At 36.6% G+C, this 27565-nt stretch overlaps 1 protein-coding gene across 7 annotated transcripts in view; it reads left to right on the top strand.

The window, feature by feature from the left end:
- DOP1A (DOP1 leucine zipper like protein A) overlaps window positions 1-27551 on the top strand; it is a 90928-nt gene extending 63377 nt beyond the window's left edge. For 6 of the 7 annotated variants that reach the window (XM_046674718.1, XM_046674723.1, XM_046674717.1 and 3 more), the window contains 19 exons: window positions 187-298; window positions 408-590; window positions 2170-2295; window positions 6296-6430; window positions 8059-8114; window positions 9261-9365; window positions 13771-13837; window positions 13985-14129; window positions 14307-14386; window positions 15477-15586; window positions 15903-16052; window positions 16205-16266; window positions 17602-17754; window positions 18881-19017; window positions 20116-20171; window positions 21077-21241; window positions 24055-24184; window positions 25025-25084; window positions 26949-27551. In XM_046674718.1, coding sequence (XP_046530674.1) covers window positions 187-298; window positions 408-590; window positions 2170-2295; window positions 6296-6430; window positions 8059-8114; window positions 9261-9365; window positions 13771-13837; window positions 13985-14129; window positions 14307-14386; window positions 15477-15586; window positions 15903-16052; window positions 16205-16266; window positions 17602-17754; window positions 18881-19017; window positions 20116-20171; window positions 21077-21241; window positions 24055-24184; window positions 25025-25084; window positions 26949-27254 — 2338 coding nt within the window. In that variant the 3' untranslated portion in view covers window positions 27255-27551. The remainder of the gene's footprint in view (window positions 1-186; window positions 299-407; window positions 591-2169; window positions 2296-6295; window positions 6431-8058; window positions 8115-9260; window positions 9366-13770; window positions 13838-13984; window positions 14130-14306; window positions 14387-15476; window positions 15587-15902; window positions 16053-16204; window positions 16267-17601; window positions 17755-18880; window positions 19018-20115; window positions 20172-21076; window positions 21242-24054; window positions 24185-25024; window positions 25085-26948) is intronic. The other variant, XM_046674722.1, reaches the window with a different exon arrangement.
- Window positions 27552-27565: the final 14 nt, after the last annotated feature.

Here is a 27565-nt window from a genome sequence, read left to right as displayed (position 1 = left end):
TAGTGTGACTCACTTATTTTATAGATTAGGATATAAAAGCTCTTAATTTATCCTTTTAGTTGTTTATTCATATAATACTTATTGAGCACTTACTGTGTTCCTACCACATGCTGGACATTTACTATCAATAAAACACAAACTTGTCTTTCACAGAAGTTGTGTTCAGATGAATGCATTTTATTTCAGGCCTCTGTGGATGGCATCCATTATTCCACCAGATATGATTCTTACCCTTTTGGAAGGGATCACAGCCATTATCCATTACTGTTTGTTGGATCCTACTACACAGTATCACCAAGTAAGGCTGCACAAATATTTGCCTCCTTTTTAAAGACTATCAGGTCTACTGAGTCCTCATTTGTAAACCTTAGTAAATGATGATATGTTTTTTCCCCCAACTTCAATAGCTTTTGGTCAATGTAGACCAAAAACACTTGTTTGAAGCCCGCAGTGGAATCCTCTCAATTCTTCATATGATCATGTCCTCTGTGACGTTACTTTGGAGCATCCTGCATCAGGCTGATTCTTCAGAAAAGATGATTATTGCTGCATCCGCATCTGTTACCACTATTAATCTTGGAGCTACAAAGGTTAGACAATTCGCACTTTACCTGTGGAGCCCAAGAGTCTATTCAGGCACTTTCCCCAAGACTATATTCAGAATTTGTCAATAATTTGAGTACTCCTTTGGTACTCTGCATGGATTGAATAATTAATCATCAAATAATTTTATCCATTTTATTGAGATATGACATATCACAAAATTCTCCTATTTTAAGTATATATGATACAGTGATTTTTTGTTTTTAGTAAATTTACAGAGTGAAACTATCACCACCATCTAATTTTCAAACATGTCTGTCACCACAAAAAGGGTCGTAGTGCCGATTTGCAGTTACTCCTTGTTCCCATTCCTAATCACAATCAACCATTAATCTGTTTTCTCTATATATAGGTTTGCTTTTTCTGGCCATTTAATATAAATAGAATCATACATTATTTGGTTTTTCATATCTAGCTTCCTCCATGTGACCTAGTGTTTTTGAGGTTCATTCATACCTGTATGTTATAACTTTGTTCCCTTTTTTTAGGACATTTTAAGTTGACTTTTAATGTGCAAAGCCCTCCTAGAAAACAATTTAGCAATATTGCTTAATTTAAATTTATTTTAAATTTACAGAGAGCTTTAAAAATTTCAGGCTTTGACCTAGCAATCTACTTTAGTAATGAATTCTAAGGTAATCAAAATTATACAAAAATTTATTTATAAGATGTTCATTATAGCCTTATTTAAATATAGCAAAAAAGAGGCCCTCAACAATAAATAAGGAAATGGTTAAGTTATTCTTTCAGTGTTACATTATATAGCCACTAATATTTGTGGTTTTGAAGAATTCTTAGTGGATGGAAAAGTGCTTGGAAATTTAAGTGAAACAGGGATATTACATAATTCAGTAAATATTGCATTTCCGATTATGTAAGAAGAAATTATCTGCAGAAAAAGGAATAAAGTTCATGTGTTAATACTGATTATCTCAAGATGACGGGATTAATGCTTGATTTAAGAATTTTTTTCTTCCTTATACTCGAGTATTTTCCACATTTTTTACTTTATATTAGAAGAATATTGTATGAATATTTAAAAGTGTGTATACTACGTCGGTTGTCAAATTGACATCCCACAATTACCTAACCTTAATCCTAGACCTGACTTTCTAGATCTGGGAGTCATGGGACACACCTAGAATTGGGAGAAGGAAAAAGGGTAGAACCGTTAGAAGATTTTGTCTGCATACTGATATTTGGATTAAATGATGCTTTTTTCTTTTATTTAATCTGACTTAAATATAAAACACCTCCTGCCCCCCTACTTTTTAAAGAATCTACATCAAATGTAATTGAATCTCATATATTGTGTTTTTTTAATTATCTCAAGTAAATAGACTCTTGCATTTGGCTGATTGGTAGTTGTCATTTTATAGGTTTTTTTTTTTATTTTCCAGAATTAAAATGACCATGGTTGCATCTCTTAACACTGTTAAAGTTTACTATTGTTTGGGTAGTAAAACATATAGCTACTGTATTATTTCAAGAAAAACTAAAAGTGCAGTTTTGTTATTAATGCTTCCATAATTTTTAACTCACTTGTCATTTGCTTAATTGCTTTAGAACTTGAGACAACAGATTCTTGAATTATTAGGCCCCATTTCAATGAATCATGGTGTTCACTTTATGGCTGCCATTGCGTTCGTATGGAATGAAAGAAAACAGAACAAAACCACCACCAGGACCAAGGTGTGTATTTAACCATTGGGTACTTTTTCTTTTTTCACTTGGTAAGCATTTGGTGAGGACTCGGTGATTTTCAGCTCTCCCTTAGTTGCAGTGGGGCAGGGATGGGCTGGGTAGTGAAAAGCAGCAGTTTGTCTACAGGTTTAGATAAGTATTGTTGCCTAAATTTCTTAAGTATAAAAGATATAATTTTATTTGAAAAAAGGAATTAGTATGATATTAAAACTGTAGCTGTTTTTTTAAATAGAAATGGTAATATAGTACAGTGTATTTTTTAAAATGCTAGTCATTCAAGGTACAAAGCAAGGATATAGAGAGAAGTTTTCACCTTGACTAGTTTTTCACGATACCGTAGTTTATTTTTAAATGTATTTCGTGTATTGGTTTTGACTGGATTATATGTGAAAATCTTGTGACTTTGAAAGTTCAGAAAAGGTATTCTATATTAGAAATAGTGACTCAGGATATTAAGACTAGTAAATTTACATTCACACAAGATACATGATTTGTTTAGCTAAAGGTTTCTGATCTGTTATTTTTGTGCTGATTTCACATTACATATATGCTGACATTTCTAAAATAATAGAAATAAACATTCCCACTTATCACATTAGTTTGCATGTGAGGATTCAGTAGTACACATTACATTGGACAGAACAGAAATCCTGGACTATCTAAAAGCAGTCAAGGACATGTGGTTTAACATGGCATATTGAACACATGCATTCTTCTCTGCTGTCTTTCCAAAAATGAGAATAAAGGAATTTTAAAAGACATAAACCCACAATGACAAAAAATTGGGAGAGGTAACCGCAAAAAAATAAGTGTTAACGAAATTTTGCCAGATGAAAAACACGTCTGAGTTGTAGCTGACTTAGTAGAGTAGAGAAAGCTGATATCTAAGTGCATGCAAGAAGGGAATCAATTCTCGCTGTAAAACCAGACAGTCTCTGGGAGTAGAGTATCAGGTAGTTTTAAAGGCAGAGGGTTAGGATGGGGCTGAAATCTGGAGGATTGGTTGAAAGCTTATGTAAAGAGCGCTTAGACTCCTTCTAGAGCCCTTTCCCCCAACCCAAGCAACCACCCACTTCTCCTACCCTACTCCAGCAGGAGACTGGAGTCAAGTTTACTCTATGAAGAGTTTGTCAAGAGAGGCTCTGGACTCAGCGGCACAAGACTGACACAGGTAGAAGTTAGACTTCATGCTGAAAACAGGAGCATTCAGGAAAAGTCTACATACTGAAAAATGGGAATCAGTTTCACCCCAGTGAGATGGCAAGAAGATATATGTCCCTCAGGTAGTTTTGAGGATTCCTCTCTAGAAAGATGACCTGAGCAAGACAAGAAGACCTATAGCTGAAGTTTTTGAGTCCCCTAACAAAAAAATTGGGCTGTTATCACCACACAGGGAGGCCTACCTATTAATTAGTCTTGTACACAAATGCTTGACTCCCATCACTTGTTAATTTCTTTTTGAAAGGCAGTAATAACATAGTTGTTAAGAGCACAGACTTTGAAACTAGATCCTTGGGTTTCAAATCCTAACTCCTCCAGGGACTAGCTATGTGACCTCAGGGTAGACATAGTACTTCATGGGTTTGTGAGAATTAGAAGAATATACATATACACTGTCATCACCGTGGCCTGGATTTGTTTCCTGGTTAGGGAAACACAACACCTGTCTATCGGTTGTCATACTGTGGTGACTATATGTTTCTGTGATGTTGAAAACTCTGCCACCAGTATTTAAAATATCAGCAGGGTCACCCATGGTGGACAGGTTTCAGTGGAGCTTCCAGACTAAGACAGAATGACCGGGCTATCCACTTCCTAAAAAATTGGCCATGAAAACCCTATGAATAGCAGTAGAGCATTGTCCGATAGAGTACCAGAAGATGAGAGGATGGTACAAAAAGACCAGTCAGGGTTCCACTCTGCTGTGCTCAGGGTCATTAGGAATCAGAATCAACTCAACAGCACTAATCAAAACCATATTTATCGCACTTAGAGCAATGCCTGGCACTTAATAAGCACTCTGCAAATATTAGCTATACTATTATTCCTCACATTTAAATATGAATAGAATGACAAGGATTACCGCTCATGAAGAAAGCCTCTAATATGAAAGACAAAAACCAAAACAACTAGGCAAAAAAATTCAAAAGAAGCAATGGAGGTAACAAGAAAATGTAAATAATAATAGTGATGTCTTTCAATAGGTGAAACCATATCGCATCCATGAAATAAGAGGAGATTATAAGAAAGGTCATTGCAAAAAATTGAAGTTTTTCTTGGATATTAAAAATCTTATGGCAGAAGCAAAACAAAATCAGTGTAAAGGTTGGAAGAGAAAGTAGATAAATGCCAGAAATAGAATATAAACTTAGAGTAATGGAAAATAGGGGAAAGGAGATAATAAAATTAGGGGAGTAAGGGAATGACATTGGAGACTCAATACAGGCATGCTTTGTTTTATTGCACTTCACTTTGTTGCAATTTGCAGATATTGCATTTTTTACAAGACTCTCCACCAGCAGAAAGATTACTACTTGCTAATGGCTCAGATGATAGTATTTTTTAGCAATAAATTATTTTTTAATTAAAGTACATACATTGTTTTTTTAGACATGATGCCATTGCACACTTAATAGACTAAAATATAGGGTAAACATAACATTTATATGCACTGGGAAACCAAAAAATTTGTGTGACTCGCTTTATTGCTGTATTCACTGTATTGCAGTTGTCTGGAACTGAACCTGCAATATCTCCGAGGTATGCCTGTATCTTTTGCAGAAAGAAAAAATGAGGGGAGAAAAATATTAAAGAAATAATACAAGAAAATTTCCCAGAAATGAAAGAAAAGAGATCTACACAAAGATCAGCATGTCATTTCAGAACACTGGAGATAAAGAGATCTAAAAATCTTCTAAAGAGAAAACACTGGTCCTATTCAATGAAATGATAAGATTTCTCAGTAGCAACACTGAAAATTGTGATGGGAAAATTAGTTTTAACCTATAATTCTATATCCAGCCAAACTGTCATTCAAGGCATTTTTGAACCATGCACTCTCTCAAAAAAAAAAAAAAAAAAAACTGCCGTCAATTCACCCTTTCTCAGCTACTGGAAAATGCATCTCCACTGGAGACAGAATAAACCAAAAAGGAAGAAGACATGAGATCCAAGAAATAGGGGTTCCAGCACAGAAGAAAAGGAAATGGAATCTCTAAGCTGATGGTCATAGGAGAGATGTCAAGATGATAGTGTGTAGCAAGCCTAGAGAACCAAGGCAGAGTATAATAGAAAGACATTGTACAGCTGTCTCAAAAAAAAAAGAGAGGAGGAGGAGGAAGAGAGGGTAGAAGATTAATTACCTGATGTTATTGAATATGTACTTAGGGGAGATTTACCGTTATCGGTTAATTTGGGATGCATTTATGATAGAGACAACCAAGCTAACAAAAAAGTTCACTAATACTAGGAAAAATGAAAAGTTGTACAGGAAGAGAAATGCAATGATAGTACAATACAGCGCAACCATAAATAGTCATATGAACACTGGATGTTGATTTACATAAAGTTATATTACTGTGTTGGGAGGATAGGGAGAAAAGTGTAGGAGAGAGAAATCTTTGTCTTCTGAAGTTAGGAGGTCAGTAGATAATGTCTAATTGAGAAAAGACCATGAAATAGGAAAAATAATAGCAGTGAGTATTATTTAGAAATAATAGAAAAGAACTAAGAGTTGAGCATGGTCTCTTTGGGATTGGGCACGGCTGTTTTTTTCTTATCAGGCTTATTGCCCTATTTGATTTTTTGAAATGATGTCCATGTATTATATTGATTAAAAAAATAAATTTTACCTAAAGTAATCAAGTGACTTGAAAAAAAAGTCCTTTATATTAAGAACAGGCTATAAAATATTCTCTTAATTCTGTGATTTCTTCTTAAAGACGTACGTACAAACATACAAAGGTAAATGCAATGATGTGTTATCCAGGTTATTCCGGCAGCCAGTGAAGAACAGCTTTTACTAGTAGAATTGGTTCGCTCGATCAGTGTCATGAGAGCGGAAACTGTTATACAGACTGTGAAAGAAGTTTTAAAGCAGCCCCCAGCCATAGCCAAGGACAAGGTAAAAAAGGTTTTCTTTGCTTTCGTTTTGTTCTATTCCAGAAATGATGCTGGTGGGTGAGTTATTTTTGTATAATAATGTCCTTTTGACTATAGTACATATTTCAGAGATGAGTGCACGTGGCCCTCACACTACTTGTAGTAAAAACAATGATGAATGTCTGCAAGCGACTTCCTGCAGCCAGTGAAGAGCAGTTCGCTGCTCCTGTCTCTCTATATGTACATCTAAAGCAGTCAGGAGCTTTTTGACCAAATTCTTAGGGGAGGTTTTTCTAGTCATTTAAAGGAAGAACACAGAAGTCATAGCTCAAGGTGTGCTTACCTCACTTGTTGCCTTTTTCACAGCTTCTGTATTGCTTTCTCTTCAGAATGAATCAATTCTATAAGCTCCCAGTGTTTTGCCATAACCTTAGTTCTAGTCAGTGTCATTTCTTGACTCTGTACAAGACTGTGCTTTGCAAGGACTTTGCAAGAAAATCAGTAACATCATCTCTGCACTCACAGTGCACTGTCTCTAATTAGGCAGACATAAAAGTGTACAAATTAGTAAAATTATGGACATACCTACTCTTTTTGCTCTTTGTTCCAGCAATAACAGGTCATATTTTCTTGGAAAGTATTTACCAATTGTGAACGTTAGATTTAAGCCAAGCCAAAATAGACCTAATCACATTATTAGAGGAATTATTACTCATCTCTGAAAATGTTGAATTATTTTTTCATTTATCTTTTTCTTGTATTGCCAGTGGGAAGAGTGTGCTTACGTATGTGAATAGCCAGTGTCTTTATTAACTTTTTAATAATTTCCTTACCATTTTGAAATCACCTCTGGGGCATTTGTGATAGGATTTTAAATTTGCATTTGAAACCTCAATTCAGCATAATATTTTGAGCATCTCGTGCCAGACATTGGACTAAGTGTGAAGGAACAAGAGTAAGTTCCACCCCCTCACCCCCCAGTTGCTGCCCCTCTGCCTCAGTCTACTAAGTTCTGTATCCATCAGATCCCTGACTTTTCTTTGTGTGGTAAAAAGGGAAACCTTCAAGGGAATAGTTGGTCCTAAAAAGGAACAAATTGGTAAATGTCAGTAGACATCAGTATCATTTTCTTACCTGTTACTAATTTCTAAGGGTAGGTGTTTTCTTTTTATTGTGTTACCCTCAGCACTATCTTTAAAGACTGCATTTTAGCTATTAGAAGTTGGTCCCAAATTTGAACAACTACACTAATTTTCAGGAATGTGTGGTAAAATAGATTTAAATACATTTTATAAAAAAAAACCTAAGTCTGATAGCACCAACCAAGCATAAGCTGATTAAGATAAAACTAGTTTTGATGCTTATAAAGTAAATGGATCATTTAAAAGCAATAGCTGGAGTATTAGCTTTTGACATCAGGGGGAGGAAGTGAGAATCTTTTGATTCTTTTCATGCATTTTTAACTCTTACCTGTTTGTGTTGTTTTCCCTACTAAGCGAAAAAGAGCTGCATAATTTTTATGACAAACTCATGTTTGTTGTTTTCGTTTTTTTAATTAAAAATTGGCAGTAAAATACAGAGTTGTTGCAACAATGAAAAAGCAAAGGCAGCATTATTCTTCACTGTAAAATTGATTTCTTTTGTCTATAGAAACATCTTTCTTTGGAAGTCTGCATGCTTCAGTTTTTCTATGCTTATATTCAAAGGTAAGACAACTGACGTGGATCTCTCCATACTGCATTAGCAATGTAGAAAAGTTAAGAAATGTAGGAGAAAAGCACCTGAATTCTTTCAAGAAGTTGCTGTTTTTCCCCCTAAAATTAAAAGAAGAAATGCTAGAAACAGAGAAATTTTGTTTATGATATATTACTACAAATCATTGGATATTTTAATGACCCAGCCCTGCAAATCCTGCAAACCTAAAGACCTAAGTATATCAAAGATACACTGCATATTAAAATACTGAATTGTAAGAAAATCTTTTTAATATAAATCCTCCTCTTGAAACCATGCCTATTGCCACTGAATCCATTATTATTTTGATATCGGTGAACATGGGATAACCTAATCTGATTTATTTTAATGTTAGGATTGTATGAAAATATCTTCTTCTTATGTTATTCCAATTTTGTGTTTGGCTGACCCCTGATCCACAAGTTAGTTGATTTAAATTTTGGTAAACTTCTTACTGGAGAACCTGAATCTTAATCCCCCCGTAGGGTAATTCCATTTTAATCACCAACCTTGGCATCAGTTTGTGATCTGTGACTAATATTTATAAAGTTAGGTTATGTTGTGTGTTTAAACTGGTTGTGACTTAAAACAAAGACTGCCTAAAATCTGAACTTAGATACATAGGGGTGTTTGGGTTAAGGTCAGACTGAATCAAAGATAATCTTAATTTCTCTAGAGGTGAGAGACTGATGTTCAGGATAGATTAACAGCTCTCCCTTAGATGAGACAGAGACTCAGGTGAAGGAAAAAGAGCTAATGTAAGAGAGAAGCAGAAAGAACAGGTGGGGTAAGTGACATTGATGTCAGTAATTAAACTGAGATTTATTGCAGTTGGATTTTACTTTTGAGAATCCACGCGATTAAAAACTGGGATTTCTATAGCAAACTTTCTAGACTAATCACACTGGATATGTTAAATGTGTTTGGTTTTCTTTTTATATAATATTAGTAGAAAACGTAAAGCTTTTAGGAATTTTGTCCTATCATAGTCTGTAAAAGGTTAGAGAATGTTTCAGAAAAACTAGTAGGAAAATGTGTTAAAGACTGTGGGAAAATACAAGGAAAATTGAAATTTACTGTGGCTTTATATAAATATACAAACTATATTTATCTTGCAGAATCCCAGTGCCCAATTTAGTGGATAGCTGGGCATCACTGCTCACACTTCTCAAAGACTCTATACAACTGAGTCTTCCAGCCCCAGGGCAGTTTCTGATTCTTGGGTAAGCAATTTCACTTAAAAATATTATTTCAGGTAAAAGAATGATGTTCAGTGTCCTAATTGCTGAATAAGAGATGTTTCAGATGACCATGTGATCTCTCTACCTTCTCCTGGGATTCTCAAGGTATAGAATATGAGGCCTATAAAAATAAGGAGGAAAGGGGTGGGGAGGGAACAGCTTGTGTTGATAGATATACAAAATGTAAATGTGCTAACATAAAACTGTTAAAGAAGTGATTACTTAGTGAGGAGAGAATGTAGGATTAAAAAGGGAGGGAATGAGTAGGATATCTGAAGGGGAACTTCATAGAGGAGGGTCATTTGAGTTCAGGGCCCTAAACATAAACAGGTTTGGAAAAGTCATTTTCTCTCCATGTCTTGGAGTTTCCTGATCTGTGTTAATAATTTGTATGATTATTTGTTAAATTCCAGTCACCCTTACTTAGCTGCAAGCACCATGATGTCATGGACAGTGTCTGTTTTTGCTCACCGTTGTTCTTGGTTCACAATAAATGCTTGCTCAGTGAATCGAGGTGGTAGGAGCAGAAAGCCTTTGTGGAGACAGGAAGAGGAAGGATATATTGGCGCAAGGTATCTTGTCTGGTTTAGTTGTAGAGTAAGGCACAGGCAGTGGAATGGTGGGTGAAGGAAGGATTTTGCATTTTAGTTTTAGAAATTTGTTCTTGGGCAAATTGGTCTTAGGGTGGGAGTGATTGCAGGTGTTGAGGATGGTCATGACTGGCAAGTTAGTAGGATGAGAGGGGAAAGGGAATGAACTAGGAACTCTGTTTCAAGTAGGACATAGGGAGTATATGAGCTATTGACGATGAGATTGAAAGAACAGGACAAAGAAGAAGGAAGAGGGGCCAGTGAAGGAGGTAGAAAAGGAAATATCAGAAAGTTAGAAGAGGGGCCGGCTGGTGGTGCAGCAGTTAAGTTCACACGTTCCACTTCTTGGTGGCCAAGGGTTCGCCAGTTCAAATCCCGGGTGCAGACATGGCACCACTTGGCATGCCATGCTCTGGTAGGCGTCCCACGTATAAAGTAGAGGAAGACGGGCATGGATGTTAGCTCAGGGCCAGGCTTCCTCAGCAAAAAAAGAAAAAGAGGAGAACTGGCAGTAGTTAGCTCAGGGCTAATCTTCCTCAGAAAAAAGAAAAAGAAGAAAATCAGGTAAAATTCAGTGTTCTAGAAACATAGGGAAGTTAAGAGAGCATGGGTAACACCTTCAGAGAGATTAAGGAATATGAATAATAATACGAGGCTGTATTTGTTGATGATTTGGAGAGGATTGGTGATTTAGGGGAAGAGGTGTTTGGTGAGGTGGTAAGCACAAGTGTTAACAGCAAAGGGTTAGAGTGAAAAAGTAAGCGTGGATATTCTTTGAAGATGTTCAATCATGAAAAGAAAGAGAAATGATAAGGTAGCAAGAGGAAATGTGATTTGAAAGTCATCGTTAATGGTAAGGATGACCTGAGGATGTTGAGTGGTTAACAGCAAAGACTGAAGTTGTGCTCTGCCTGGTACAAATCCCAGCTCCTTTACTTCTTAGCTCTGTGGCCTGGGGCAGGTTATTTAACCTCTCCAGCTATAAAATGGCATGATAATAGTGCCTACCTCATCAAGTTGTTACGAGGATTAAATGAGTTAAATATTTGTTAAATTCTTAGAACAATGCCTGGCCAACAATAAGTGTTATATAAGTGGAGAGTGATAGGAGATTCTAGAGAGAAGGGGGTTCATTGATAGCATCAGATTCCAGAGACGACTGGGAGCAAGCAAATGAAGAAGAGGGAATGGCAGTGTAAGAGTGAAAAAGAAGGATGCATTTTCTCTGAGAGTTTGCTACTCCAAGGTTGATCCCTCAGCCAGCAGCGGCAGCGTTGGAATCATCTGGGAACTTGTTAGAAATGTTAATCTCAGGCTCCACCTCAGACCACCTAAATCAGAACCTGAATTTTAACAAGATCCCTAGGTGACTTACATGCACACTACAGTTTGAAAAGGGTTGCTTAAGACCCAAGGGGAAAAGGAAAGGGAATAGAGTAAACTTCTCCCCAACCTTTTTACATTACCTCGCAATCTAATGATGTCATTAACAGCCAGTGACAGTCACCATGTTATCACACTGAATGAATATAAATTCAACCAAGTACAAAGAACTTTGACCTTTCAGTCAACCTCTATAGTGCTGGTCGTGATTCTATATATGTAGTTGGGTGATTGTATATACATAAACTTAGCTTCTACCCTTATTGTTCTTAAGAGAACTAGGAATACTGGTTTGGCAACCAATGGTCTAGAAAATTTTGAAGTGGAGAGGAGGAAAAGTGAGTGTTCTTCAGTCAGATGACCTCTAGCTTTCTGGTAACTGTGGGAATGTAGTCTTCTGACAGGAGGCAGAGAGCAGGTAGAGTGACACTGAGGGCCCAGCCCAGCCAAAGTGAGCTAGAGATCCTGCTCTAGAATTTCAGGGATCGTGATGATCCCTGAACCCTCATGCCATCTATTTTCTGAATCACAAAGCTGAAGAAGTTTTAGACATTGAAGGTGAAATGAAACAAGCCGTGAATTCAGTGTCTGCAATTCCTGGATCAAAGATTAAGGTAAATAGTGTGTGTGATTTTTAGTGATAAGAGATGAATGTAAATACTGGAAATCAAACAACGTTCTCATAAAGATTTCTGATTGTTATCTTCTAATCTGTACATCAATAAACCTCTCCAAGGCTATTTTCCCATCTGTCCAGCAAGAATAATAGTGTCTGCCCTCCCTACCTCTGAGTCACCAAATAACCCTGCTGGCTAATTTCATTAAAAATTAGGGCCATCTTGGGGCCGGCCCAGTGGCACAGTGGTTAAGTTTGTGCACTCCAGTTCGGCAGCCAGGGTTCACCGGTTTGGACCTTGGGTGCAGACCTACATACGACTCATCAAGCCATGCTGTTGCAGCATCCCACATACACACAGATGTTAGCTCAGGGACTGTCGTCCTCACACACACAAAACAAATAAGGCCATCCATTGGGACTTGTAGCTTCTCCCTCACAAGAATTTACTGTTTCCTCACCAACCTTTTCTTCTCATTTCTCAGATGGTGAAAGATCCTATCTGCTTCTCAATGTGTGTGTGTGCTCTGATTATTTAAACAAAAAGTTGGACATTTTTAGTTACACTAGAAACTTAATTCCCTTTTTATATTTCTAGCGGTTTATTTTTTTTATTTTTTTACTATTCCACTGATCCTCTAAAAATTCCTAATTACAAAATAGAAATCGATATGAAGATTTCTCTTCACTATCACTTACATATTAGTTTGGAAATAATTATGCATATAATTTATCTTAATAAAATCAAGTCGAGGAAATATTGAGTGGAATTTTAGCAAACAATGGAAATGGAAAGTTTTTCTCATTCATAAAGTATTTTTAATCTATTATATATATACACACACACTCAGTAAGAAACCATTTCTGTGTTACAATTTAACATTGGTAGGGTTTGGGGTTTTCTTAAACTTTTTTGTTGATATATAAAACACAGAAAAACATACAAATTATCAGTACACAATTCCACAAGTTATAGTCACAAACCTAAATTAAGAAATAAAAGACCATATGTCCCCTCAGATCCCCTCCCAATTATTGTCCTTTGCCTTCTCCCCAGAGAGAACTACTGTTCTGACTTCTAACACCACAGATAAATTTTGCCTTGTTTCTGAACTATAAATATATATCAATATTTTATTTTGTGTCTCATATGTCTTCTTTCACACAACATATGTTTGTAAGATTCATCAGTGTAATTTCACATAACCATAATTTATTTTCATTGCTGTTTAATATTTCGTTGTATGACTATGCCACAGTTTCTCTCTTCTGGTGCTGGACATTTGAGTTCTTTCCAGTTTGGGGCTTTTGCAAATAATGCCATTATAGACATCCTTGTACATGTCTTTTTATGTATATGTTTATGTATTTCAGCTGCGTCATATGATGTCCATATATATTCGATAAATATATAAAATAGAAATTGAGGCCACAAAGCCACTTGCTCACTGTGAGAAATTAGATTGCATCATTTTCTTTCTTTCCTTTTCTTTTCTTTTTTTTTTTTTTGAGGAAGATTAGCGCTGAGCTAACTGCTGCCAATCCTCCGCTTTTCGCTGAGGAAGACTGGCCCTGAGCTAACATCCATGCCCATCTTCCTCTCCTTTATATGTGGGATGCCTACCACAGTATGGCTTGCCAAGCGGTGCCATGTCTGCACCCAGGATCCAAACTGGTGAACCCCAGGCCGCCAAAGCGGAACGTGCGCACTTAACCTCTGCACCACCGGGCCGGCCCCCATCATTTTATTTTCTTTAGACTAATATGTCCTATTTATTTTTCTCTTTGGCCTTTTTAGGGTTCTGAATGAGTTTATTATGAAAAACCCTAGTTTGGAAAATAAAAAAGACCAAAGAGACCTTCAGGTAAGGCATTCTGAATTGAGGGCTATTGCCAAAAGTGTGTTACTCAGTGCCCTTGACTCTAAAATGATAAGGTCAGATAAGATCATCTGTGAAGCTGTGTGTGGGGGGTGTGTGTACACATACATACATTTTTCCTTGTTTCTTTAGGATGTGACTCATAAAATAGTGGATGCAATCGGTGCAATTGCTGGTTCTTCTTTGGAACAGACGACATGGCTGCGACGAAATCTTGAAGTTAAGCCGTCTCCCAAAATAATGGTGGATGGAACCAATTTGGAATCTGATGTTGAAGGTATTGGTCTCAAACATGTAGGTTTATATTTGTAGGCATATTCTCACTAAGAAATCATTACAGCTAGCACTGTAACTACCGTAAAATCGTCCCTTTGCTCATGTTTAGTGGGTGGCTTTTATCAGTGGGAAAAGACCTAACTCTAGCTTTACTTTACCTGTCTTTTCTCTTATTTAGATATGTTATCACCTGCAATGGAAACCTCAAACATAACTCCTTCTGTATATAGTGTTCATGCACTGACGTTACTCTCTGAGGTAAATATTATCAAGTTTTTTTGTGAACATTCAAGTAAACAGTTTCACAATTAAAGATTAGCAAGTAATTCTTATAGACGAGTTTTTAATTTGAAAAACCATTTTGTACTTCTAGAAATCACTATTTAGAATAAACAAATGTATGTGGATTTGTATTTGTATGTGGGTGAGTTTGTTAAATATTAGTGATAATAACTTTAGATACTGCTCACCTCCCCATGCGCTATTTTTTTAGAGTGTGCCTTTTTTAAAAAGGTAGGTGCTTTTGTATCATAGTATGGTAGGGAGGGGTGGAGATGGGATCATGATGCTTGCCACTGTGAAGTAGTTTACAGTGTACCAAACATTTTTATATACATCCTCGGACATGTTCTTTTGTGGACTCTGGTACACTGCCTTGCAGGTCGTATCTGTTTCCCCTTTTCAGATGTGGATACTGAGCCTCACAAAGATTCGAACAATACTGCTAAGGCCAAATAGCTACTAATTGACAGAGTTGGGACTAGAGGAGCTCAGCTCATTTGGCTGGTTTTTTCCCAGCCCCTTTTTAACCAAGTCATGGAAAGAGAATACAGTCATACATCGCTTAACAACGGGGATAGCTTCTGAGAAGTGCACCGTTAGGTGATTTTGTCATTGTGCGAACGTCATAGAGTGCACTACACTAGCCTAGAAGGTATAGTCTATTACATATCTAGGCGATACGGCACTAACCTTATGGGAGCACTGCCGTATATGCGGTCTATTGTTGACCAAAACGTCGTTATTCAGCACGTGACTACACTGAGTTTCTAGTCTTAAATTTGCTGTTTACTCACTGTCACATTAGAAAGTTCTTGACCTCTCTTTTTCTATACTTCTCTATCTTGGTTGAGAGTTGTAAAATTTGCCCATATTCATATTCTATAGTTAAAATGGATAAGAAAGCAAATAGTGGCAGAAATCATTCATATAAGAATGGCTTAGATCTGATTTTAGATTTTTCTAATTTTAAGGTATTCTTGGTTTTCTTACAAACTGAAAACCACTTCTGAATACTGTCAGTTTTAGCCATTAGATTATTCTCTGTTTCACTTCTTATGTTTTTTAGGTTTTGGCTCATCTTTTGGATATGGTTTTCTATAGTGATGAAAAAGAACGGGTTATTCCTTTACTTGTAAATATTATGCATTATGTTGTGCCCTACCTCCGAAATCACAGGTACTATTATCATTTAAGTAGATTTCTTAGTTAATTCTTAGCCTGTTAGAAACAAATTGTGTTCCTTTGTTTCCATTTTTGAATTACCACAAAATGACATTATTTTTACCTTGAATTATAATGATTAAAAATAAAAAACATTTCTCTGATGGTGCTGTTTCCTATCATTAGGTAAATTATTTTAGGTAAATTATTTCATTTTCATTAATTTTGATTAAAATTTTATTATTTTAGGTAAATGTGAACAGTTATGAATAACTTACTATGATGATTAAAATTATAACTTACAGGTTAAGGTGGTTTTCCTTCCTCCTAGTGCACATAATGCCCCTAGTTATCGAGCCTGTGTCCAGCTGCTTAGCAGTCTTAGTGGGTATCAGTACACTCGGAGAGCTTGGAAAAAAGAAGCTTTTGACCTCTTTATGGACCCCAGTTTCTTTCAGATGGACGCCTCGTGTGTTAATCAGTAAGTCCTTGTCTCGCTTTTATTTAACATGATAGTGCATCTCATAAAGCCTGTTGAAATCAACTACTATCCTGCAAAGTAGAGCACTGTTTTTTAACAATAACAACAACAATAAAATCTTAATTACATTTCATAATCCTTATCTATTTCAGTTGGAGAGCAATTATGGACAATCTGATGACACATGATAAGACAACATTTAGAGATTTGATGAGTGAGTATTGTGGGATGACAACCTAAGCAGTGTCTTTCCTGTACATGATCCATTCTTATTATTTACTTTGCTCTTTTCTAGAAACTACTGAATTAGCTCTTTGTTAAGTTATATTTAGTACCCTATAAGAATATAATGTTAAAAGTTAGAGGACAACATAGTGATAAATAATAAGTAAAACTTTTTGGCCATGTCTAATTTGTCTCTAAATCGTTTCCCTAGCACACAGCATAGCACCTGGCACATAGTAAACACTCAGTAAGTAATTATTGAATAAATGAAAGACTGACAGGTGGGGAGGCAGGGAAATACGGTTGGATCCAACCTATGGGACAAGTTACTCTAAATCCTGGGGATCTGTATATCTCCTCTGAAGGAAGAAAGAGAATCGTTCTCCACCCCCTCCTCCCATCATAACTGGCTTTGTATATTAGCGTTCCTAACAGTATTTCATCTGAAAAAAAGGTTTTCTTAATTTTTTTTTTTAAGTTTGAAAGTTATTAAGCTAATAACTCCAAATAGCAGTGAAATTGGGTGAGTCTGTGGAAGTTCTTTAACAAAACTGCAGTTTCTCCATCTGGAAAATATTCTCTCTTCTCTAATCTTAACAAAGTTGTTTTAAGGTTCAGATTCATCCGTTCAGCAAATATTTATTAAAAGACAAAAATGGGCCAGACATGATGCTAACATTAATCAAATAAATAAGAGTATTTCAGGGAGTAAGTAAGAAGTTGTAAAGGAAGTAGGGCGATGCAATAGATTTTAAATAACGGCTGAAGAGCTCATATTTGAGATGAAAGTAAAGCCAACCACGAGAAGGCCTAGGAACACAGTATTCTAAGCAAAGTGAACAAAAGTTATAAAGGTCTTGGAGTGGGAACAAGCTTGGTGAGTTCAGGGAGCAGCAAATAAGACAATGCGGCTACAGAAGAGTGAGCTGAGGGTGAGGGACAAGCCCAAGGAAGGAGAGCTGGGTAGGCCAGGCCAGAAATTATTTTTTAGGTAATGAGTAGGATTTAGGCAGATGGCGTAAGATATTAAAGGGTTTTATAAAATGGCATTCTTAGTGATTTTTATCTTTTGAATTCTCCAGTTCTAAATTTTTCTCTCTCCATATCACAATTCCTAACCATTGGTCTTCTGGCTTGTATGCTGGATCTGTCTGTCAGTCCTTCTGCCCCAGGGAGGAGCCCCAAGTCCTCTAGCCTAAGTTCCTCTCGCTCTTGGATGTGATGGACGATCTAAACATTTTTAAAAAACAAATAACAGAGTGATCTTTTTTCAAATGACTAGATGACTGAATCACAACCTCTCTCGCTTGGTTTTTTTTTGTAGCTCGTGTAGCTGTGGCTCAAAGCAGTTCACTTAATCTCTTTGCAAACCGTGATGTGGAGCTAGAGCAGAGAGCCATGCTTCTCAAAAGATTAGCTTTTGCTATTTTTAGCAGTGAAATTGACCAGTACCAGAAATATCTTCCAGATATACAAGGTAAATAGTGAAAAACTATTTTCTCTATCTTCCAAACTATAGGGGTGTTTTGTTCCTTAGGAAATACTTTGCTTAAGTTCTAAGTTGGAGTGAAATATACCAAGTGTAGGTAGATGGAGAATGTTATAGAATTAAAAATTTATTCTACTGAAACGACAAAAACTATCACCAATACGTAAAAGAAATCAAACTTTGAGTTTGTAGAACTTGCCTAAATCTGGTCTCCATCCAATTGTTTGGTTCAATTTCCTAGGAATTCATGTTTGAGGATGAAGTATAAGACTATTTTGCCACAGGCAGGCATGTTAGCATTTTTTTTTTATTGTGGATAAAGAGTTCTGTACCTTTAAGGAGAAGACCAAAATATAGGCGGAGCCAGGAAATTTTGGCTAGAAGTAACATTTGGACAGCTGTAGTCTGGGGTCAGGGGGAGGAGAGTATAAGGTTTTTGATAACCCTCATCAAATGGGTTAGTGGCCCTCAGAGTCCTGAAGGATATGGGTGCACTCATCATCACCCTATGCCACCAAATAGCTCCCCAGTGGGGATGAATTTGCCCCGGGGCAGAGTTGTTGGCTGCTTGCTGCTCGAGTCTGTGCTTGTGCAGCCACCAGCCTCCACAGCCACCATGGGGACTGGGTTGGCAAGGACAGCTGTCATCTCTTTAGTGAGATTATTTTTCTCTCTCAGAAGATAAGTGACTCCTTTCCTAACCCTTCATACCTTATGTCAGATATACAGCATGCACACTATTTGTCCTGTGAGTTTTTTTAAAGTTGGCTAAGTGCTACTCAAAAGAGTGGTCCATGGACCATTCAATCCATGATAAGTACAGAAATTTAGAGTAAACATTTTTAGACTTTTATAGCAATTTGACAGAATCTGTTGAATCTAGTCATAAGAAAACGGCATTTGTATTTTATATATCTTTCTTCAATTTGATTTTTCTAGTAATTCATTTTTTATTATATTTTACAAAAGGATCAATCTGAAACAGATTGAAAATTTTTTTAAAAGTTGGTCGTTCACCACAGATAGTTTGAGAAGTACTAAATTGTATAGAAAAGCTTTATATTAGAATGATTCTAGTTATTAAGATATTGAAAATATACTGCATTTCTTTCAGAGAGATTGGTTGAGAGTCTCCGTTTACCCCAGGTGCCAACTCTTCACTCCCAAGTGTTCCTGTTTTTCAGAGTGTTACTTTTGAGAATGTCTCCACAACATCTTACCTCGCTCTGGCCTACCATGATTACAGAACTCGTGAGTTAATTTCAGCTCAGTCAAGTTATAACTCTCAATTATAGAACAGTGTGATTAGTGTCAACATGCTAACTGGATAAAAACTAATCTTGGAAGAGAACTGAGCTCTAAGCCTGTTGCTGCCAATTTTTACAATTGAAAATGGTAAAACAAGTAAGATTCCATCTCCATACAGCATTAACTTCCAAATACACAACATTCCAAATATTAGCTCCCTGTGAATCATTACTTCGTCTGGTCTGGTTTAATTCAGCCTCTTCTCCAAATTGTTGCCTTTGTCATGGCTGCCAGGCCTGGCTCCCACCTGAGCAGTCCCTCTAGAGTACATCTCGAGAGTGATTAGAGACAAGTTAGCTGGATTTAAATGGACTCACATCAGGCATGTTCTCACTCTTGAAGCGCAGCACCTACCCCAGTTAAGCTTGCTTCAGAGAGACTTTCATAAAGACTTTGTGATTCCTGAACAATAAAACCTTCCCATGTCCCACTACACTAATCCATTCCCCTCCCTAAACCACATGCTGTCACCCTCATCTGAATGATTTGGGGAGTTGGGGAAAGGGAGATGAGAGAAGAAAGGGAAAGGAATCTATAACTCTGGAAACCCAGCATTTATAATTTCCCAACAAAGAAATTTGCTTTATTTTTTTTCCTTTTTTTAATAACCATAACTTTGTTCCATAACCTTCATCTCAACCCTGCCAATTGCAGTTTTATCTTCAGAAACTAGGTATAAATATCCTCAAGTCAGGGGCCGGCCCTGTAGCTGAGTGGTTAAGATCACGTACTCTGCTTCAACGGCCCAGAGTTTCACCAGTTCGAATCCTGGGCGCGGACATGGCACTGCTCATCAAGCCATGCTGAGGCGGCATCCCACATGCCACAACTGGAAGGACCCACAACTAAAAATACACAACTATGTACTGGGGGGCTTTGGGAGAAAAAGGAAAAAGAAAATCTTAAAAAAAAAAAAAGATCCTCAAGTTGTATCCTAAAATTTGCTTTTAGATTAATGAAAATATAGCCTAAAGATAATTTGAAAGAAGTATTAAATACCCAGTTTAAATAAACATTTAACATTTATTCCACGGTCTTCAGGTCCAGGTATTTTTACTGATGGAACAGGAACTCACCGCTGATGAAGATATTTCACGGTAATGTGTAATTCATTTCAACATATTCTTGTCAGTGTTTAGTATCCTAAAATCATCCAGAAAGTTACTTTACAACTAGGAGAGTATAGATAAGTGTTTTATCTGAATACGTTATATGGTTAGCCTGTTATTAGCTAACAGATCATGTTGGATATAATATATTTTCACTTACTCCTTAAGCATTTTAGACTGGATTAAACTATCAGTATTCATGGCCGTTGGCCTCTCAAATTTTGTTTGAAGCAGTATAATATTCTTTCAGCTCCGTAAGCCATTTTGATTTTGGTAGGTCTTGTCTCCAAAACATGCAGCAAATCCTATTATAGCCAGCAACCTACAACTAAGGTATCCATATGTCCAGATCTGCCAGATTGATCTCAGTTTATATAATTTTATTCTTTTTAGTAGAGATGGTTTATTAATGTATGACCAAATATAGTTTATTTATGTAGGAATTTTTGTACAAAAAGTTTATAAATGAAAAAGTTCCTTTAAGACCATGTGTCCTGAATATACTTTATTCTTCTTCACTGCAGGGTTTATGAAAAACAGTCCCCTCTACTAATAACTGTGCTTTTTATTATAGAAATTGCCCCTCCATCTTTGCAGAAGGACACTGAGTAGTTTGGGGGTGGGGGTCTCTTGGTTTTACAGATTGTATTTTTATATTTCTTGAGTGTAACACAAGTTATTCTGTACTATTTTTATGTTCTTAAAATTTAAAGAACAAAAGTGAATTTTTTATTTGAAGAACAGCAAAATTACTTTAGTCATGACCTTGCTTGGTAATTACCAGTACACTTATCAGAATGATTATGAAAAATATTAGCGGGCACTTTGAGTTTCCAGGAATTAGCTCTTAGTAGACATGTATAGCTGCTGACAGCACTGTCTCCTGCTTACAGCACTGCCGGCCCCTCTGTGGCTGGGCTGGAGACAACCTATACAGGAGGGAATGGCTTTTCTACTTCATATAACAGCCAGCGGTGGTTAAACCTCTATCTCTCTGCTTGCAAATTTTTGGATTTGGCTCTGGCATTGCCCTCTGAAAATCTTCCTCAGTTTCAAATGTAAGTAAAAGCAAGGATGTTAAATGGATATTTTGGAAATGTATTTGCTTTGATCATTGACATCTAAGACTAATTTAAAAGTTTTTTTGTGCAAGTTGAAATTGTCCGAATTTTTTATTAGAATGTCATCCTTTTGGCGGGGGGGGTGCAGTGGGGCAACAGTTACTAGAAATAAATGATTGCCATGGATATTAGGATTAACAGACCAGTCAACAAATTGAGTACCCACCAGGTGTGAGGCACTGGGGAACATGACTCACCAGCTTCAAGTCCAGTATAGGATGTTCTGATAGCTGATGTGCCAGATGCTGTGAGGTGACACAGCAAAGACCCCTCCTAGCTCAGGGTCAGAGCGGGCCATGAGGGGAGTTTTATGCTGAGGAGGTGAAGAGTCAGGGTTGGGGGAAGCACATGGGTGAAGACTTAGAGTTTAGAGTGGACCTGATGTGTTGGAAGTGTTGAAAGATTAGTATTGCTGGAGCAGAATGTAGACAGAAGAGGCTGGAAAGGGACTAAATTATGTAAGGCCTTGTAAGCTATATTGGAGAATTTGGACTTTAACCTAAGAACAGTGGGAAGCCATTGAAGCATTGTAAGGAATGAAGTGATGTCATCAGGCTTGCATTTTAGAAAGTTTACTTTGGCTGTATAGTTTGGAGAAAGGATGGGAGATGGGCAAGACAGGAATCAAGCAGGCTATTTTATTCAGATGATAGTGAACTGAACTAGAGAGATGGCAGGGGGGAATAGGGAGAAAGTTAATACAATTCTCACAATACCTTGTTCATAAGTGCTGAAAAAGATTTAATTATGGTTTTTCATATTTAAATTTTTAAAATAATAGGCAAACTATATAAGATTGTTTTATCAAAATGTAGCTCAGATAATTTGAGAATTTATCCACATGATCAAATATGTATTTATATAATGTATTGTGTTATATTATTATTCTGGAATGCAATAATAATAGGATAAAGAGTAAGATACCAGAATCTTTTTTCTATATTTGAACATGCTTAAATCTCTAAAAACTGCTGTTTCACAAGCTTACTTTTCATTAAATTTAATGGAAAGAACTAGAAATTATTTTTAGATTAATTCTAGTTCTTTTAATTTTTTTTTTTTTTTTGCATTTGAAAACCTTATATATCTACTTCTTGATGAATATCAGTGGTTGGGTATCTGTTAAATTGATGTTACTCTTGAACGAATTCAGAAAAGGATACTAAGCTGAATTGTAGGAAATTGGCCAAAATTAATTAGGCTACTTCACAAAAGTGTCAAACTATACTCTTCAGTGCTCGAGGAATAAAGTTGAGACTGCTCATGGTATTGACATTTTATCTTCTATGATGAGATAAAAAATGAGTTTATCCTCTTTACTTGTCAAGATACAGTTACTAGAAAAGGGATGAAATATGCCATAATATTAACTACAGTTTTTTAAAAACTACTGTCTTTTTAGAAAAAAATCTATGAAGAGTATGGAGAATTTAATAATCTTGAAAGAGTAATATCTATCTAAGCATGATATATATTTCAAAAGTTCAAAATATTTGATAATTTACATACAATAAAAAAGCTTCCATGTGACTAAAAACTATCATAAAGTTTAAAAGGCAGCCATGAGTTGGAAAAAGATATTTGCAGTGTAATGACAAAAATCTAACTTGCTTAATATATGAAAATTGATAGCCCAATAGAAAAATGGGCCAATGACACAGAGTTAATAGTTCATAGAAAAGGAATGGCTTCTCAACATAGGAAAAGGTACTCAGCCATACTCATAAGAGAAATTCCAATTAAAATGATAAATAACCATCAGAATGTTAAGATCTAAAAGTGTATTTCCTTTTACCCTTAGCAACAGAAGCATTCTTATTCTTCTTGGAAGTGTACATTGATATTGTCCAGTTCTTCAAAGAGGTTAAATTTACCAAAATTCAAAATATACATTCTCTGTAAGCCAGTAATTTTGCTACATGCAAGGATTTATTCTGCCTCTGTACTCTCAGATGTGCACAAGATCAGCATTGTATAAGGGTATCCATTATGGCACTATTTGTAATAGAAAGACATTGGGACAATCTAGGAGACTGGTTGAAGCAGTACCTTCCAGCACTGAAGTACTATGTAACTGTTAAAAAGGATGGGGTCTTATATGATATTATCTCCAAGAGATATAATTAAATCAAAATAAGCAGCAATCATGTCTTGTTTGGAATTGGCTGTGTGAATATGTGCTGTTTTATGCGTAAACTTTGTAAGGATATACAAGAAACTGGCCATATTAATGGATCCTGTGGTGGGAGACTGCCTTTCTTTGGTATGCCCTTTTATACTGTTTGAATTTTTTCCATAGTCAGATATTAATTTTACTTCCTAAGGATAAAAATAAAAACAAAAATACAAGGAAAGTATGAAAGAATTCTTTCAGTTCTTCTCCCCCTTACTGTGTATTTAGGGAACATTTGGCCAAGCATACAGTGGAGGCTTTGCCTATTAACAAATGAGGACAGGAACTTTTGTTGAGTTACTTGCTTTGTGCCCATGAAAATAATAGTGACGAGTACTTTACAAGTTTACATATTCATTTACTCATTACAACCCTATGAGGTAGTGAATAGTATCTCACTGATGAAGAAAAGGCTTAGGTTAAGAAACAAACCCAAGGTGACAGGGCTACAAGTGACTCCAGGTGGCATTTGAATCTGTAGAAATGGTGGGGTCATGATCTTTCTATTATGTTTATGTGGCCTTGTCTTAGATGGCAGTCTGTCTTACTAATGTTGATATCATTCTTCTATACGTAGGTACCGATGGGCCTTTATTCCAGAAGCCTCAGATGATTCAGGTTTGGAAGTCAGAAGGCAGGGCATACATCAACGAGAGTTTAAACCTTATGTAGTACGACTAGCCAAACTTCTTCGGAAAAGGGCAAAGGTATTACATTCTTCTTTTTATTTGTAATTTACTTTTGTGAAGTGTAAGAAGATAAAACTTGTAAGATATATTTATATCATCTCATACTTTATATCTTTCAGTATGCATCAGGCTAATTAATTAGAGATCTTTGTCCAAGAAAATAGTAATGAATTTGGTGTGTTCATCAGTTGGCCTTTGTTAGAAATGTTTCATCATCTTTTCTTTTGCATTCAAAAATTTTCAAAAGTAAATTGTACAATTTGGGGATGATCCTGGGTGGTTTTGTGAGTCCTAGTTTGCAGTATATGCTTTGAGAGCTTAGAAATTTTCCAGTCTTATGGGGTCACCTATTCAGGCAGCAGCTCCTAAACCACATTCCTTAAACTATAGAAATGGAATGGACGAAAGTGATTAAAAAGGAGGTGGTACTTGAAGGATATAAAGAACTTGATTTAAAATCAAGTTGTTTCTTTAGGGACTAAGTAAAAGGATAGAGATGGAAACGAAAGTTGGGTCCAGAGCTTAGGATAGGACTTGGGTACTTTCACTTGGATATCACAGGGTTTGAAAAACTAATCATGACAACAGATCCAGAAGCAGTGTGATTTTATGTATGACCCCAGGCACAAGTACTTTCTGTCATCCCTGCATCTCATTAGTAAGAAGTGTTTTTATAAGACTTCTCCCTTATCTAAGGGATAAACATGACAGTCTTTTGCCCAAAACTTGTCCCACAGAATAAGAAAAGTTTTGATTGGAAAGCATTTTCCCATCCAAAACACTTTAAACAAGGTCTTCATGGCCAAGCATATTTCTCACTGGAACAAAGGCTATGAGTTCTCCTCTTTCCTTCCACAGGACAAGGAGGAGGACTTTAAGACAGTGATTTTGGAGGGATTGGAGATGGCCAAGCATCAGGTGAGGGTGGCTTTTTGATGCTTGTGATATGGCAGAAACATTTGCCACATCTGGACCAAATATTGAGACACAAACCAGGTCTGAATTTCAACAAGTACAAGAGAGGTAAACAGGAAGGAAGTCTTTCTTCAAATGTAGATTGATGAAGTGAAAGGAGAAATCATTTGTATGGAAACATGTTTGAGTTTTTAATTTTATTTATTATTGAGGAGCTGGTGTAGTTCTGATCAAGAAGAGCAGAACACTGAAACAAGGGCACTCTTCTTGGTGAGAGCTTAGTCAAAGTCTCTTTCTTAAAGGTACATCTCGACAAGATATAAAAAGGTTACACCTTAGTTCTCCTACATTTGGAAACTAGCTCTGTAGAGGGTTCAAGCATATTATCCTAAATTTGCCTTCAGGATAAATTTCTCTCTGTATGCCCTTTAATTACTACTGAATTGCAGTTTGACTTAGGGGACTAAAGGTGGTATGGTCAGTCAGTTCATGGTAGTGAGTGATGTGAAAGTAGCCCCAGGACTGTCATTAAAGCCATTGTTACAGTGAAGAAAAGGAAGATGGTTTCCTCTATCCTGTAATTTAGATTGGAGGTTAAATAACTGCTAAGAAATAAACTAAGTGATGGCTTTTCTTTTTTGTTGTTGTTGGCCATAAAGAACTGGCTGATCTTCTCTTGTTTGCTCCTAGTCTTGTTTTAACTTGAATCTATTTTCCTTTCTCAGGATTTTATTTTTAAGTAAGCAAACAAGCCTTGTGAGCATACACAAGAAAATAAGCTGGATTGTGCATCTGCTTTGTCCACTAGGAAACTAGTGATATTAAAATACTAGGTAAACAGTGAAAGTTTCTTGGCAGCATCTGATCTTAGAAGGCAAACTCTTAGAAAGCAAAATTGTTAACGAATATGACAGATTGTAATTCTTTTTCCTAAGTCCCACTTGATGATTTTCTTCCTGTTTTTATCCAGTTCATTGTTTGTCTTCATGATCTCTACCCAGTGTGTGTTCATATCTTTGATTCTGCCCAGGTTCACACATCTTCACTTCTCTCATAACGTTCCCTAGGTAGACTGATGTCTCCAACTACGTATAGTTTAGTTGGCTGCTCAAACTAGCCGCTTAGTACACAAATTATTTTACTTGCATTTATATTTACCTGACAGTTTTCACATACATTCTCCTTTGACTTCCCTGCTGCAAGATAGATTATATTTCCCCATTGTATAAGTGAGGAACCGTTCTGTAGCTTGCCCAAGGATGCCACACAGTAAGACAATGGCAGAGGCAGGACACTAGCCAGTTATTTTGACTCCAGGCGCAGCTCTCCTCCCCATATTGTTTAGCGCAGCACAGAAGCAGACAGTGGTGTCTCTGAGGGATCCTTTCTCTTCTCTGTGCTGACAGTAATGATTCACTTTGCACCTTGCTCCCATCTTGTGGCACGTTTAAGCCATAAGGCTAAGAAGGAATTAACTGATTACTAACTGTGGAATGTATGAGACCCTTTGTCCCCTCCTAGCCTTCTTCTGTAGTCATTTTGTGACCTAGTCCTTGGTTACATTAGTGGGAGTCCAGAAATCTGGGAGCTTTTTGAGGTATGCAAAGCACCACATGAACTTGTAATATTTGACTCTCCCTATCCAAAACTAATTCTACTAAGCTTACTTGTGCATTCTAGTTGGAAAATGTTACTAAGGTGTTAGACCCCTCCGTGTACACTTAACTGGCACCAAAAGGCCTCAGAAGCAAGGAATGAAGTCCGGAATGGAGACTTCACGTCGTCATTTGTATTCATTTCTTAGGAGTTAAGTTTCCTCATGTAGTACATCATCTGTTAATAACAATTCCCTTTTTGTTTTCTGCAGAAAAACACAGAGGAAGACAACTCACGGAGAACGTTGGGTTGGGAGCCGGGGCACTTGCTGCTCACCATCTGCACCGTGCGCAGCATCGAGCAGCTCCTGCCATTCTTCAACGTACTCAGCCAAGTCTTCAACAGCAAAGTCACCAGCCGATGTGTAGGACACTCAGGGAGCCCCATCCTCTACTCCAACACCTTCCCTAATAAGGACATGAAACTGGAAAACAACAAACCATCTTCCAGCAAAGCCAGGCAAAAAATAGAAGAGATGGTAGAAAAAGATTTTCTGGAAGGGGTGATAAAAACTTGAGCACCACAAGCGGTTCCATTTAGTTTAAATGTAAATGTAATTATTTAAAACATTGCTCTGAGTTGTATAGTTTTTCTTTTTTTGTATGTAACAACACATTTCAGGTTGTATTTAATTTAAATATTTGTAAATAAGAGCAAATGTCTGAATGTGGCCTGAATCAAGTTTAAATATTGTTGGCTCATATTGATTATGGTGCCTAAGAGAGATCGATATATACATATATAGTCCATTGTTTTATTGTCCTGAGTTGTCTTAAACCTGCAAAATACACACTGCACATTTTTTTGTATTGGTTTCAGGCTTTGTTT

The sequence above is a fragment of the Equus quagga genome, chromosome 11, assembly GCF_021613505.1.
Source record: "Equus quagga isolate Etosha38 chromosome 11, UCLA_HA_Equagga_1.0, whole genome shotgun sequence".
NCBI lineage: Eukaryota > Metazoa > Chordata > Mammalia > Perissodactyla > Equidae > Equus > Equus quagga.
This window is presented reverse-complemented; position numbering and strand designations above follow the sequence as displayed.